The sequence below is a fragment of the Crocuta crocuta genome, unplaced genomic scaffold (genome assembly GCF_008692635.1).
Source record: "Crocuta crocuta isolate KB4526 unplaced genomic scaffold, BGI_CrCroc_1.0 scaffold551, whole genome shotgun sequence".
Classification (NCBI taxonomy): domain Eukaryota; kingdom Metazoa; phylum Chordata; class Mammalia; order Carnivora; family Hyaenidae; genus Crocuta; species Crocuta crocuta.
This window is the reverse complement of record NW_027530969.1, coordinates 319930-336420: the sequence shown is the minus strand read 5'-3', so window position 1 is coordinate 336420 and position 16491 is coordinate 319930. Positions and strand designations below refer to the sequence as shown.

The 16491-nt window shown below is 39.0% G+C and overlaps 1 protein-coding gene across 3 annotated transcripts in view; it reads left to right on the top strand.

Annotated features, from left to right (window-relative positions):
• Positions 1-16491, top strand: part of CCDC25 (coiled-coil domain containing 25) — a 40176-nt gene that overhangs the window by 456 nt on the left and 23229 nt on the right. For 2 of the 3 annotated variants that reach the window (XM_077769686.1, XM_077769683.1), the window contains exons 2-4: positions 4931-4978; positions 11002-11041; positions 15930-15981. In XM_077769686.1, the coding sequence (XP_077625812.1) occupies positions 4931-4978; positions 11002-11041; positions 15930-15981 (140 nt within the window). Of the gene's footprint in view, positions 1-4930; positions 4979-6163; positions 6223-11001; positions 11042-15929; positions 15982-16491 lie in introns of all 3 variants that reach the window. The other variant, XM_077769684.1, reaches the window with a different exon arrangement.

Sequence of the window (16491 nt, the reverse complement as noted above, 5' to 3'; positions counted from 1 at the left end):
TTGTAATTTATCCACTTTGAGGTAGAAAGGAAATACCTGCCAAGAACTCAGCCTTACAGGAAGGGTTCCGTACCGTTCTAGGATGGGATGTTGTAGGGCTTAGAAGGAAACAAAACAGTAAAAAGACCCTGGAGTGGCCAGGGTACTCTCTAGGCAGAGTTGATGTCCCAGATATCAAAAATTGACATGATAATGTTTCTGATTTTTCTTTGGCCGAAGAGGAACTAAACTTCCTGGCGTTTAGTTCCCAGGAAGTGCTATGGTCTGGACTCGTTTTTCCCTTTGCTTGGTCAATCCCCAATTAACTTCCTTAAGACAACTCTGGCCCATCTTTTACAAGTGCCTTTCCCGACCTAACTCCCACCCCAGAGATTGCTTACATAAACCATTTTGGGAACGCCACTAACACCCCACAAGTACCTTTGGTATTCCTCATATGTAGTATTAAATGCTGTCTGCTTCATCTAGACTGTAAGCTCCTTGAGGACAGGGGCAGGATCTCCTTGTTTACCTAGCTTAGTGCTTGCCTCATAGTAGCTAATAAATGCTTGTTGAATAAACTAACGGTATTTTTTAACTTAGTCATAACACATGCTATACTATTGCTATTCTCCTTACTTGTTAAAGATGAGATTTAAGCGAAACTAGTTCCATGCTGTTTGTGTGGGTTTGAATAGGGTGATACTTTCTCTTTGCAGATGAGAACGTTAAGACCCAGGGAATCTGTAACACAGATCATCCCCAGTCACCCCTCCTATACCATCACGCTGTCACATCTCACAATTTTGTTCAATAGTCTAGACTTCCACAGTGTCCCATAAGCTATTTCTCTGCATTTATAGATTTGGTTTGTCTTACTCATATTATTAAAATTATCAGAAATAAAATTCACACTAGCCTGAAAAATCGTTTCAGGGCCCTGATAGCATTGTCATGCTTCATCTTTTCTGTTCCGTTTGCTAACTTTGTCATAAGTCTAACATCAATTTTTAGCTTCCCAACTACAGGCCCAACAGTGGAATTAAAAAATACAGGTTGGGGAGGGGGGAACCTGGGTAGCTCAGCTGGTCGAGTGTCTGACTTCAGCTCAGGTCATGATCTCCTGGTTTGTGAGTTTGAGCATCACATCAGGCTCATTGCTGTCAGTGCAGAGCCCACTTAGGATCCTCTGTCTCCTCATCTTTCTGTCCTCCCTCCCCCCACTTTCTCTTTCAAAAATGAATAAATACTAAAAAAAAAAATACAGGTAGGGTATACAGGCACTAAAGGTAGTTTATGCTAGCTGCCTAATTCTCCTTACAGCCATTCTAAATTCTTTGAGCACTAGTAATACACAGGTGCCCACAGACTATAGGTCATATTTTTTTCCTTGGCTTCTATTATAAGGTCAGAATTGCTTCCTGTTGGAAAAATATTTGGTCTTTAAGTCTAATAAAAATGCACCTGTGCAGCAAATCTTTTAAAATTACAAAGTTAATGGAAAAATTATAACCTTGTCAGTTAAACAGTAGTAAAACTACGTATTCCATTACATAAAGCAACTTGAACATATAGAATCTTCAGGAAACGACTTCATATAGATAGCCAAGCTTTCAACCAATTTACGGTTTACTGTTTAAAAACTTTTTAAATGGGAAGAAAATCTCAGGATTTTTTTTGTTTTGTTTGTTTTTTGTTTGGGGGATTGCCTTTACTTTTAAAATTAGTATCTGAATAAAATCTCATTGACTTCATGTTTCATGCCTTGTCATAATGGAATAATGAAACATTAGCCTTACTGTATTTCCACTGTCAAATTCAAGACCATCTGATTGATTGACCCACCAAGTATCTGAACTTGGTTCATTGAGTTCACCTGTAGTTTTAGTACCTTTTAATTGCGTCTATCTCAAGATAGTTTTTTTTTAATTTTTTAATGTTTTTATTTATTTTTGAGAGAGAGAGAATGAGAGAGAGAGAGACAGCGTGAGCAAGGGAGGGTCAGAGAGAGAGGGAGACACAGAATCTGAATCAGGCTCCAGGCTCTGAGCTGTCAGCACAGAGCCTGACGCAGGGCTCAAACCCGTGAACCATGAGATCATGACCCGAGCTGAAGTCAGACACCTAACTGACTGAGCCACCCAGGCGCCCCTCAAGATAGATTGTTCTATAAACCGTGACATTATTACAGAGTCTCTAGGGTGGATTGGTTGCTATACCTGAATCTAGTACCTTCAAGATAATTACCTTTCATACTAATTAAACATACTTGGGCAAGAATAACAAAAGTACTAGAATAATTCAGTTTACTTTTCTTTTTTCCTTATTAACATAGGAACTTCATTGAGACTTCTTGCTCAGCAATCATGCTCCTTTTTACTTTTAATTTTCTATTTAGAGTAATTTCAGTTTTTCAGAAAAATTCAAAAATAATAAAAGATTTCCTTTATAACCTCTCCCCTAGATTCTAATATTTTAACTTCTACTTTCTTTTCCTGTCTCACCTCTTTCTACACACACACACACACACACACACACACACACACACACACACTTTTTCTTGAAACATTTGTTGAAAATTTGCAGTTTACCCCTAAATACTTCAGGTTTTTCCCCCTAAAATCAAAAAGCATTCCTCATTATCAAAATTCGGAAATTAATGTTGCAGCAGTATTATGATCTAATCATACTTTATATAGTGTTCATCGGTGTCCTAATAATGCATTTATAACAAAGGGAAATTACCAATCATTGTTGCATTCTGCTGTCATTCATTACTCTGTAGTCCATTCTAATCTAGAGCAGTTGGTCAGCCTTTCTCTTTCATGACACTGTTGTTGAATTATTTTGTAGAATACAAATATTTGTATTTGAGTTATGTTCAGTTTGCATTTGAGTTATGTTCTTAATCGCCTCATTTTATAGGTCAGCCATCCAAACAGTAGTCTGTCATTCTCTTGACTGTAATTTAGATGGCTTAGCCTGCACAAACAGCTTTATTTTATTTTAATCATTTTAGAAATTACTTTCAGTCTGATTACAAAACCATCTATATATTTTGTAAGTGAGCTAGTAGCCAAGGAAAGTATTATTAACAGCTGTATGTGTATCTTTCCATACATATACAGAAGATAGGTGCATATATTAAAAAATAAATTTGTAAACATGTACAAACAACTATATATTCATTTTTTACAAATTGAATCTTGCTTTTTATACAAAAATGCTGTTCTGTTTAATTTCTACCTTTTCTTTTCAGTGGGTACCTGGTATTTGTTTGAATATTCTATGGTGTGTTTAACCAGTCTCAACTAATGAGTGTTTAGTTTGTAAAAACATCATTGCTTCATAGAATAGTTATAGTATGTACTTAGTGGTGACATTGTAGGATCAAAGGGTGAATACTGCTAGCTCATGCAGAGAATCTGAAATGGTTTTATTTCTGCACTTCTGGTATTTGTTAACAATGGCTGTTCTAGCTACGCTAAGGCCTTACCAAGCTAATGTAGTGCTCAGTTATAAGCAGCTATTTCTGTCAATGCAAATACTCTCCTTTCCAGTTAGTTCTCTCAACCACTTCCAAGTATTTTGGGTTGTAGTCATTATAACTGTTGACTGAAGGAAATGAGATTTTTCCCTCCCCAAGAGAGGTAACTGTGATAATTTAGAGAGCTTCTCGGGGCGCCTGGGTGGCTTAGTCGGTTAAGCGTCCGACTTTCACTTAAGTCATGATCTCGCGGTTCGTGGGTTTGAGCCCCGCGTCGGGCTCTGTGCTGACTGCCAGCTCAGAGCCTGGAGCCTGTTTCAGTCTGTGACTCCCTCTCTCTCTGACCCTCCCCTGCTCACGCTGTCTCTCTCTCTCTCTCCTAGAAATAAAAAAAAAAAAAAAATTTAGAGAGCTTCTCATTATTGGAAGTACAGGCAATTTATTTAAGAATTTATAAATGAAAGAGTGCTGCTCACTGGCCTTTAGAGTTCCACTCATACATACTCATTCTGTGCTGTCTAGCAACAGTCAACAAACTACCCAGACTGGAGGCCCAGGGGCTATTAATTCAGGAGTCTTGGTACAAATGGGGTCAAACAAGTTTTGGTAGACTAGCTTGGAAATCCAGTACCCAGATAGAATTTCCACTAGGAAAGTGAACTTTTTAGTTGACCCCAGATGGAAGATGCCTACATTAAAAGACACTAGCTTAGTAAAGCAAATGTCATTTCTAAGGTGAATAATCAATTTGGTTTAGGGCAGTGGCTCCTAACCCTGAATTCACATTGGAAATAATTGGAGATCCTGTAAAAAACACTATTGCTTACCCACCAGAGATTTGGGTTTGGTTAGTCTTAGTGGAGCTGGGACATAATTAGGTGGTTCTAATGTGTAATGAGGGTTCAGAATCACTGATTTAGAAGATGTTTGAAAACCATATTTCTCCAGAATGGGATAGGGGCCCATTATAATGTGTAGCACAGCTGGTAAAAACTAATACTGGCTAAATAAAATTATGAAAAACTTAGCTAAGTATAGGAACCTATTTTTAAATGGTTGAGGTGAAGGTTGGGTTTTTTGTTTTGTTTTTAACTCTTTAGAAGAAGACAAAATTATAGGACTAAACTGGAGTTGTATTAAACTATATTCTTAGGAAAGTAGGGAAGAAGCTTCTCTAATAAGGATCAGTAAACTTTTCCTGTTTGGGCCCGATAGTAAATTCTAGACTCTGTGAGCCACATCCAGTCTCTGTAGTTTTTCTTTTTCATTTTGTGTTTTCAACTCTTTAAAAATATAGAAATTGTTTCTTAGCTTGTGGGCTATCCAAAAACAGGGTTGTATCTGACCTACAGGCCATGTCTTGCCAACCTGTGATGTAAGTATTTGTCACTTGATTTTCCTGTGAAGCAGTTTTGCTGGGGATGAAGTTATCTAACTGTGTTTTATATTTTTGTTTTGTCTTAGTTAACTCATCTGCTTACACTATTTACATGGGAAAGGATAAATATGAAAGTAAGTTTTCAAAAGCATTTGATTTTGAAATTTCCAACAGGTAAGTGTTAATTGCCTCCTCCCCCATCCCCTATAGTTGGTTGGATATGAGTTTTCAACTAACTACTACTAGTTAAGTCCATTAGAAGGAACTCCAATGGGTTAACTTTCCTAGAATTTAGTTATATCAAATAGTATTAGAGCCTATGGGATCACTTGTTGCTGATTAGAAACTTGTTTTTGTGGTATCATTTGATTTAGGGTGACATGAATCAGGTTAACCCATGCTAGTTTATATCAAGTAAAAATAATCTATGACTTGTACATTAATAATCTGTACATTTTTACCACATTTAGGAATCAAGGAAACATATCTATTATGTTTTTTGAGGCTGAAGATGGCTCTTTTTGAGTCATGAAATGTTAACAGTTTTTTCAAAGTTTCTTGACCACTCTCCGCAGAATGAAATACTTTATTCCATACTGCATACATTTATGTAACTAAACCAAAAATTTCCAAAAAATACCCATACTCTTTGCTGTGCCCTCTTTTCTGTTTTATTTTTTAAAAACTAGTCTCAACCTGCTAAATTAATTTTTTGACCCACTAATGAATTTGAACTAAAGCTTAAAAAGAAAACTGCTTAAGGGGATGACCTTTTGATTGCATGAGTGAGGAGGGAGAAGTTTAGCTTTCTTGCTCTAGAGCAATGAGTTGACAGCACTGAGCTGAGGGAGAAAACATTTGCAACCAGGGAGCTTGGAGAAATGACCAGAATCACTCTTCTTCAAGCTTGGAGAAGACACAGTGGCTCTTCTCATAGGGCTAGTGTAATATTCTGGAAAAGACAGCTCTGAAGTCTGGCCCATCTGGGTTAAAATCCCAGCTTGTAGCAAACTAGCTACAGTTACTTAACCTCTTTGAACCTCACATTGTTGAGACGAAAGAAGAGGATCATGGGACAGTATCTGCCTTGCAGGGTTGTGAAGGTTAAATCAAAGAGTGTGTGTAAAGCGCCTGGCCCAGCGTGGGCACTCAGTAATGGGAGTCGTCACCACTGGAGCCTGCACCAAAGCTGGCTCCGCCCTCTCATGGGAACACTCCAGGGCTGGACCACTGCCTCAGCAGTCTGAGACTGGGTAATACCCTACGGTTACTTTTCTTTAACCTCCAATATTGCCTTTTTTCCTCCCTACAACCATCAGTGTTTGTTCTAGGTGCAGTATGAAACTGACAACAGTTTATACTTGATTCTTTAAAAGAGGCAAGTATAACATTTATGGGACATATGATAGTAATGAAATAAATAAGGCCAAAAATTAAAAGATGTCAAAGAACAGTAATGTTATGTATAACTAAGATGTAAATATATATAACTATGTAATTAACATATATGTGATTAATATGACATAAGTGTATGTACACATATATAAAGCGTACATAAAATATGTAACTTGATATATGTGATAGCTATGGAAATCTTTTTAAAATTTTTTTTTTTAATTTTGAGAGAAAGTGTGTGTGGGGTAGTGGCAGAGAGAGAGGGGGACAGAGGAACCAAAGTGGGCTCCGCATTGACAGCAGTGAGCCCAATGTGGGGCTCAAACTCACGAACTGTAAAATCGACCTGAGCCAAAGTCAGACCCTCAACCAACTGAGCCACCCAGGCACCCCTATATGGAAACATCTATAGTTCTTAATCAGACCTATATAAATGATTTAGAACTGTGTAGTAATACTGGTTGCCATAAAGCAGAATCAGAATAAGCAAGACTATTACATTCTAGCCAAAAGAAAAAAACAACAGGATAAAATAACTAATTTTTAAACAGTTTTTCCTTATAATGAATTTATGACATATCTGTAGTGTGACTTAATGGAGAAGCAGTCTGCAGTATACTTGAGTTTTATATCTCTCCTAGTAACTCCTACATCATCATAGGTAATTTGTACTTTTTTCATAGCATTGTCCTGATGAATGTAGCTGAGGAGGGGATGCTATCTCCTTGTATTTACATGTTGAGCAAGGAGGCTGGTTGAAACCAATTATCTGCAGTAGATATGGATCCACATATAACCAAATCTACTTTTCTTCCTATCATATCAAGGATGCAAACCCAAGACTTAGGTTACTGAGAAGCACCTAAAGGAGAGCTCCTGCATATGGTTGCATGGGTTTTGCACCGTGTAACTCTGGGCAGGGGACTGATACGTTTCTTACAGTGAAGGACTGGCCCACACTGCTGGGCTGCTAGTGTCATTGACCTAAGGCAGCTGTGCCAGTGACATTCCCACCAGATCTCTTTTCCTTCCATTTTAGTTAACTGTTTGCTAGAGCTTATCTGTATGGGGCCATTGGCCATCTGAGTGTCCAAAGAGGAAGGTGTATTCTGTGCTTTTAGAGTATTAAAGGTGGAGAGGCACATGCAAAAATGGGTAATGGGTCATTTTGCTTTGTACCTAAAAACTGCTGTCAAAAGTTAAGTCTAATTTAGAGGTGCCTTTGGTGGCTCAGTTGGTTGAGCACCTGACTCTTGATTTAGGCTTAGATCATGATCTCATGCAATTCATGAGTTCAAGCCCACATCAGACTCCGTGCTGGGCATGGAGCTTGCTTAAGATTCTCTCTCCCTCTCCCTCTGCTCCTCCCCTGCTCACTCATGCACTCTCTCAAAATTAATAAAAATAAAAGAATAAAATTTAAAATGTCTATTTAAAAAGTATAGGCAAAATGAAGCAATATTAATAAGTGCTATAGAAGTAGAGGGGGCAGCATAAATGTGATTAGGGAAACCCAAGAAGGAGGAGTGGGTTAGGAGGGGCTTGATGGAGAATCCTTTAAATATCCATTGTCGGAATTTATATTTACAGATATAAATGTAAATATATAATTTATGTCTGCAGATGTAAATTTATATATATATTTTTTAAATGTTTTATTTATTTCTAGGAGAGAGAGAGACAGTGTGAGCAGGGGAGGGTCAGAGAGAGAGGAAGTCACAGACTGAAACAGGCTCCAGGCTCTGAGCTGGCAGTCAGCACAGAGCCCAACGCGGGGCCCGAACCCACGAACCGCGAGATCATGACCTAAGCGAAAGTCGGACGCTTAACCGACTAAGCCACCCAGGCGCCCCAATTTATATTCTTTCTAGAGTCCACTCGAGTAGAGTTTTGTTGTCATTAAAATGAACATAGAGGGGTGCCTGGGTTGCTGTGTAGATTAAGTGTCTGACTGCGGCTCAGGTCATTATCTCACGGTTCGTGGGTCAAGCCCTGGTTCAGGCTTCATGCTGACAATGCAGAGCCTGCTTCGTATCCTGTCTCCCCTCCTCTGCCCCTCCCCGACTCTCGGTCTCCCTCAAAATAATTAAACTTAAAAACAATAAAATGTATGTAGAAAAAAAAACCCAGGGTCTCTTGGAGTCATTTGGAGGTGCCGGCTTTCCTAGATTGCTTTGTAAGAAAGGTATTTCTTTTTTTTTTTTTTTTAACTTTTTTAAAGTTTTTATTTTTGAGAGAGACAGAACATAAGTGTGGGGGATGAGAGGGGAGCACAGAGAGAGAGGGAGACACAGAATCTGAAGCAGGCTCCAGGCTCTAGGCTCTGAGCCGTCAGCATGGAGCCCGACACAGGGTTTGAACTGACAAACCACGAGATCATGATCTGCGGNTTGATCCATTCGTCCGTTGATGGACACTTAGGCTCTTTCCATGTTTTAGCTATTGTTGAGAGTGCACATGTACCCCAATGTTCATGGCATTACATTTTTAAAGTGCCCTGTTTCTAGTGCTCCAAGCACATCATACTTATTTCTTGATGACTTCAGACTAAGGACTGAATGAAACATTAGTGAATTTTTAATTGAATAATTTACTTTCTTTCACTAAAAGCCATGTTTTCTTTTTATTAGCCAGCAGGTGTCACTAGGAAGCCAAACATTGCCTGACTAAAGACAAGAGGTTTTTATATTTCCCTTTCCTTTTTTTGATTACTTGTTGGCTGTTGGCTCACCTTCCCATGTAAGCTAATAGAGAGCCTTTCAGAAAATGTATGGTGTCTGCAGTTTCTAAGGTTATCTTCATCTGAGATTTATCCTCATTTTGCTCTTCTGGAAAATGAATATCCCCATTCAAGTTAGATAGATTATACGCTCTTGGGTACATTTTAAGTCCTCTAATCAATCATTTTGTTTACTTTACAATTGTTAACTTTGTATCTCATACTTTAATGCTTTTGTATTAAACACAGTTCTTTTATAATTATTAGCATGGCTATTAGTGTAAATTGATCTTCCCTTTCTGTAGTGATATATATTCTTAAAAATATAGAAGTATACATTTCAAACTAACGATTTACCTTTTAAGAATATAAATATGCTGTAAGGAAATAACCAGGAATGTGAACATATTAAATTTAAAAATATTTACTGAAGCATTTATAATTAAAAACAGCCCAGTGGTGCCTGGGTAGCTCAGTCAGTTAAGCATCTGACTTTTGACTTAAGCTCAGGTCATGGGTTTGAGCCCCACACCAGGCTCTGCATTAATAGTGCAGAGCCTGCTTGGGAATCTCTCTTCCTTGCTCTCTGTCCCTCCTCCACTTGCTCTCTCTCAAAATAAATAAACTTAAAAAAAAAAAATGTGAACAATAGAAAAGTTTATTCACATGATAGAATTAAGTAGTCATTGTTTCCAAAGAACTTTTTAATTTTTTATTTTTATCTAATATATACATAGCTTAAAAATCCAAATAGTAAGGGGCATGTGGGTGGTTCAGTCGGTTAAGTGTCCATCTTTGGCTCAGGTCATGATCTCACGATTCGTGGGTTCAAGCCCTGTGTCGGGCTCTGTGCTGACAGCTAGCTCAGAGCCTGGAGCCTGTTCAGATTCTGTATCTCCCTCTCTCTCTGACCCTCCCCTGCTCACACTGTCTCTCAGAAATAAAACATTTAGAAAAAAGTTTTAAAATTTTTTAAAAATTCAAAAAAATCCAAATAGTAAGAGAGTATATATTGTAAAAATATTTTCCATCCTGTCCTTTCCAACACCCATGTTCCATCCTGGAGAGGCAGTTACTTTTAACTTCTAGCTATTTCTGTTTTTTTTTTTATTATCATATGTGATAGAATTTTAGGTGATTTTTGTTTCCTTTTTTATACTTGTGGTGGTTTTATTTTCTAATTTTCTACAACTTTATAATTAAGAGGTCTTTTTTAAGAAGTAAAACATAGTTCAGTGATGAGCAAAACCATTTTTACAAATAACTTTATTACAGTGAATCAATTTCCTAAGACCTTATTTAACCTCTCAGCTGCTGTAATTTGAAGTTTTACTGACTTTTAATAGAAATATCTTTGGGGGGGTATCTTTGATGGTACCTGGGTGGCGCAGTCGGTTAAGTGTCTGACTCTTGGTTTCATAGCTTGTGAGATCAAGCCCTGCATCAGGCTCTGTACTGACAGTGCAGAGCCTGCTTGGGATTTTCTCTCTGTCCCTCTCTGTCTCTGTCCCTCCCCCACTAAAATAAATAAGCTTAAAAAAATAAGAAAAATCTGGGGCACCTGGGTGGCTCAGTCAGTTAAGCGTCCGACTTCGGTTCAGGTCATGATCTCACAGTTCGTGGGTTTGAGCCCTGCATTGGGCTCTGTGCTGACAGCCAGCTCAGAGCCTGGAGCATGTTTCAGATTCTGTGTCTCCCTGTCTCTCTGACCCTCCCCTGCTCATGCAGTTTCTCTCTCTCTCTCAAAAATAAATAAAAAACATTTAAAAAAATTTTAGAAAACTCTTGAACTTCTTAGAAGTATTGTTATAAAAATTATATCAATTATGATAACTAACGTAAAAGCTATTTTTACAGATTTTTTTTTCCTCTATTTTCAGGCATCAAAGCCTTTCTCAATTACTCTTTTCTCCATTAAGGGAGAGAAACAGTTATGAAAAGAATTGGTATTTCTCTACTCCCCAGCTTAGTATAAACTCTGGCATATTTTCATTTGACAGCTTTTTTTTAACCTTTTCTTTGTTTTCTTGTATCTTGCTATAGATGAAGATCTAATAAAGTATGGCTGGCCTGAAGACATTTGGTAAGTAACAATTTTGGTTCTGCTTTCTATGCATTACTTATGTCTTGGATTTGGCCAACCACTTCACTTTTATGATGAAACCTGGAATTCATGCGTTGCGTTTTATTCATGTTCAGTGGTAAGTAGCTTACTGCCAGCTGCCTTCGTTTCTAATTGCCATGTCAACTGGGGGGTGATGTCTCAGGGTTGGATCTAAGGCCGGACCTCAGAGGCTTCCTGTTACCTCACGTGTGTCTTCTGAGTGAGTCAATGAGACCGCCGCCCTCCCGTGCTCAGACCACTCTTCTCGGGGAGATGGATGAGGGCCTCACAAGAAGTGGGGAGGGAAGTAGAAGCTTCCATGTGGATGGACTAGATAGAGAATCTGACCAGGTCCAGCTTTAAAGAAAACGCAGGCTGGGTTCCCTTTGTCTTCTCAACTCCCTCATAAGGTTAGCCCTGTCTTGATGCAGCCTCTACCCCCGTTTCTAAAATATTTTCTGGAAATTTAAAAAATAATAACTATACTTTCTTTGCCTTCTTCTAAGATAATTTAATTTGCTGCTTACAAACCCAGCCCCAAAAACGGTGCAAAACACACCAAAAACTCCTTCATTTTAGTTGAATTCTTTTCTTTTTCTAACTGCCTTAGAATGCCATGTGGGCATTTCTGCCACTCAAACCTGGAACCTTTTAGAAGGATCTGGACCCCTGTTACTTTCATTTAATACTGTAGGACTCAGTTTGCTTTCTTTTTGTCTTCAGCTCCTATTCTTGTGATGTCTCCTTCCTGGCACCTGATTTTACACATAGAGCAGGGTGTGGTCTCCACAACTCCAAACACTCCCCTATCAAATTTCATCCCTGAAGATAAGCACAGATCTTGTTTGCTTTAATGATAGTAATAGTAAACACTGTCATTAGTTATTGAAGACCTAACTATATGCCAAGTATTGGTAGCTGTTTACCTTATTGATACACTCAATTTCACAGTGTCCTGTAAAGTAGTTATTGGTATTGTGCCCATTTTTCAGATGAGGAAACTAAGGCTAAGAGAACTGAACAGATCCGCTCTGGTTGTTGCCCTCCCCCAGCCGGCTCTAGTTCTGAAACAACAATTTTTTTCTTCCCTTCGGCTGCTGCTCTTTGGCTGAGGGTGACTTCCTTCCTTCCTCAGGCCATTGCTGCAACTCTCTCTGGACCTCTTTTCTCGAAGTGTGGGCCTGAATCCTTCATTTAATTCCCTACAGAGGCAGAGTTTAGGTGGTCACTTTTTAGAAGAGTAGCTTGATTTTCAATGAAGTGGACGGCATTGGACATTTATTAGGAAAACTATTACACAGAAACTAACTTAAGCTACCCCCAGATGTGGCCCTACCCAGAAGCCCTGGGTGTAGCTGCAGGTACCCACCCAAGGGCCCCTTCTCTCTTGCTCCAGCCTACCCCATTATGGAGGGACTAATACACGATGCAGAAGAAGTGCTTTCCTGTCTGCCCTCTCTAACGTCCACACTGTAGGAACCAAGAGGCATGACAAACCTGAGGAATTTTAAAGTCTTTTATTTATTTATTTTTTTTGGTCTGCCTCCTGTCTTGTCCCAGCACAGAGGCCCATCTTCTGAGCTCAAATAACAAGTGTCATCAAGGTAGACACCACTTAATACCCCCTTAACCTCAGGTGGGCAGTTTGCATGGCCAAGGGCTTCTGGATTGCGTGCTGCTTCCCTTCCTGGAACCCTAGACCATAAGCCTCATGAGGACAATGGTCACCTGTTTACCACCACATCCCATCACCCAGCATAGGACCTGGCTTATGTTCAGTAGATACTTGTTGACTTCCTAACTAAGTCTTGGCCTGTCTAGAAATGATCTCTACTGGACATTTCTTCACAGTAACTGCGTTCTGGTATCTCCATTTTGAGCACCTGTCATTGAGCTGAATTATTCTAGTTGTTCTTAAAACCCAGAGATCTCCAGATCCTGTCAAGGGAGATTAGAAGGGCTGCATCTGTTAGGTAGTTTATCTGCTGTGAATTTTTAATATGTCAGGTTTGAAGCATAAACACCTACGTAGAAAAGGTTACATACTCAGATGTACCATGAAAGTCAATTTGCCGCAGCCTTTTACCTAATTTTTTTTTTTTTAATAAGTGGAAGAGAAATTTCCAATTTACAGCCTATGCCCTATGTATTCTCAGTTGGGTTTTTTATTTCATTATGGTTGACTATCTTCTGGAATGCTGCTTAACCAAATTGGTGTCTACAGATACCTTGAATACCCATTTTGACACTCTGAGATTGATAACTCTTGTTGGAAGTGATTACTTGTACTTTCAAAAGCTATTTGAGGCATGATGTGAGGTAGAATAGCCAGCCCTAAATTTCAGAACTGTTGTGTCGATCCTGGACAGGTTCCTGGGCATGCTAAGAATGATTCAGTTGATCGACATTCCAGGGTACGTTTTCAACCTGGTTCACTTTGAGGTAAACTTTAGTTAGAACTTTACCTGCGTAGATACCAGCATCTGAGTTCATACCAGAAAACCTTCTGAGGCACTTTTAAGGAAAGGATTTTCCCAGGACTAAATGAGAATGGAACTGAATTTACCTTTAAACAAAAGAAAATAGAAATAGTGTGTGTTTACTGCCTCCAAACTCCCTAATGAATAGTATTTCCAGGGACCCCACTTTCAGGAGTTCAGTGGCCCCACTTCTGAGGCTCTGCATCCGTGTCCCGAGGTCATTGATGCTCATTTACTGAGCTTTTCAGTCTCTGCATTCAGTAAAGAAAATAGTGATTAAGTAAGGAGAGGATGATGACAAGGACCAGGAAGAACTAGGGAACTACTGGGCATAATTTAAACTTTTCAGAGTAAACATTTTGGGAGGTTTGGAAAGGGTTTTTTTTGTTTGTTTTTTTAAGGAATCTTGCTCAAGATTGTTTATAGAGCTGGCTTTTTTTGATATACAGTGCAGCCGAAGCCCCATACTTCCACACATTCCCCCTGCCTTTGTAGAGATAAGCCACCCAGCCTGGAGTTGCTCTGTGCAGCAGCACTGATATTCCCAAGTGTGTTTTAGGCTTTTGATGACTTATATATGACTCCACCGGATAGACATGGAATTATTTGTGTATTTCTTTCAACGAAATTCCGTATCAGACCTCCAAGAAAAATCCGAATACAATCCATTTACTATGGGTATGTAGGAAAGAGTTGTTACAAGTAGAGAATAAGCTTAAAACAAGTTAGAATGGGGCAAGTTACTTCTCAACTGAACTAGCTTCCTAAGATCCTGAAAGAGAATAATAAGATACATAATTTCTATCTTTGCAAAAACACATTTTTTCAGTGGAAAAGGCCAAGCTGAAGACAATAATCAGTAGGAATCTCTTATATGGAAATATAAAACTTATATGGGAAAAATAAGTCAGTGTCCACCTCTGGCTACCAGTAATGGATAATAATAAAACCTAGAGTCATCACAAACTGCCAAAAATGTGTAGTATTTTTCTGTATCCAAATGAGTAGCAAAATGCTTAACTTCCTTAGGAGGACATTAGGAACATCATAATTTTAATGTTTGTATAGAATCACTCTGTCCACGTCTTACAGTAGGTGTGTGACCAATTTTACTCCTAAAAACACATTAATACTAAGGAAATGTCTAGAGAAATATATAGTAGGGTATAGTGGTGCCTCCTTATGGTTTTACTGAACACTCTTTAGTCTAGAAATGTGAGGAATTAAGGAAGAGATGACTAATGTTATCAGAATCCCAAAGTGACCGTCATGTGTTACTGTTGTTTGGTGCTACAATTCTGGGGGCATCTCTGGAAGTTGGAAAGAGAAACTCAACTTTATTTGGGGAATATCTCCAAATGTTAGACTCCGTGTAAAAGGAATTAAGTTTAGAAAGATTTCATTCCATTGGTGGATGATAGAGCCTTAACGGAAGGTAAATTTAGGACATTGGAATTTTTTTAGGATTGTATCATAAAGGGCAATCCCCGTGCTTTCCCAGAAGACACATTAGTGCCATTGTTAGATATAAGGCGGGATGAATTGTTGGTCTGACCCATTTTATGACTCTTCCAACTCTGTGCTTCTCTTTGATTTTGAAACTTAGGATGCCCCAAACCAATCCTCTCATCTTTTTCCCAAACTCGTGCCTTCTCCACCTGTAAAGTATTTTTCTCTATAGTCCTGCCAATCTCCCAGGCTTGCAACACCATGGATCTTGATGATTTCTTTCATTCCTTTCTCTCCTCACCTGAGATTCCTTTCCCTGTGTTTTCTCTAAGTCCTGTGCTTTAGTCAGGGACCATCTAAATCTCAGTTCATCAATGAAGTTTTTGATCACTGATAGTTCTTTCTCACTTGAAAAAAATCACCCTTGGGGCTCCTGGGTGGCTCAGTCAGTTAAGCGTCTGACTTCAGCTCAGGTCATGATCTCACAGTTCGTGGGTTTGAGCCCCACGTCGGGTTCTATGCTGACAGCTAGCTCAGACCCTGGAGACTTTTTCAGATTCTGTGTCTCCCTCTCTCTCTCTGACCCTCGCCTGCTCATGCATCTCCGTCTCTCTCAGAAATAAAGAAAACACTTAAAAAATTTTTTGAAAAAAAGAAAGGAAAAAAATCACCCTTTCCAAGGTATTTCCATTTATTGTCTCTAGTACTCAGCTTGGCACTTATTCTCATGCAGCTGTGGAACTTGCTGTGTTTACCTTACCTCTCCCAGTTGATAGTGAGCCCTCTGGAGGCAGTGATCATGTTTTTACTCCCCATGGTGCTTCGCATGTGGTAAGCACTGAGTTAATACTTTTTGGATTGGAATGCTTTAAACGCAAGGGGCCCGAGGAGATGGTTGTCTTGCACCTTTTGCTAAAAGTGGTTTTCATTCTTTGTAGGTTTCATGTGGACAAACTCTCTTCGGCTCATGTGTACCTTCGATTACATAAGGTAACTGGATTTAAACGTGGACTCATGACTTAGCATGATTAAGAGTGATTATCATCCTCTCTTGTCCTTTCCTTTTTTTTTTTTTGCAGTTAAATTGCTTAAAGTAATAAATATGTGCAAAAGATAAAAAAAAAAATTAGCAAACAAAGAGATGCCCTACCCCTGACCCAGAAAATCACTAAGGGAAATTCTAGTGACTTTGATACTTGAAAGGGGATGTAGCATATGTACCCAAGCTAGAACGACTGACATAATTATCCTGCAACTAGAGATATGTCGTTTGTCACCTCCGCTTTCTCTCCCTTTCATTTCAGTTGACAGTTCTGGACCTTATATTCTCCAGTGGAGATCATGTGTGGTTCCTTTGCTCACACTCATGTGATTCTCCTGCCTCATCAAGGACAGATGTTCCCAGTTATCACGGGCTTCTTTGGGACAGTTAAAACAGCATTATAATAGTAAAGGAAAAAGATGCGGCACCTGAGTGGCTCAGTTAGTTAAGCGTCCGAC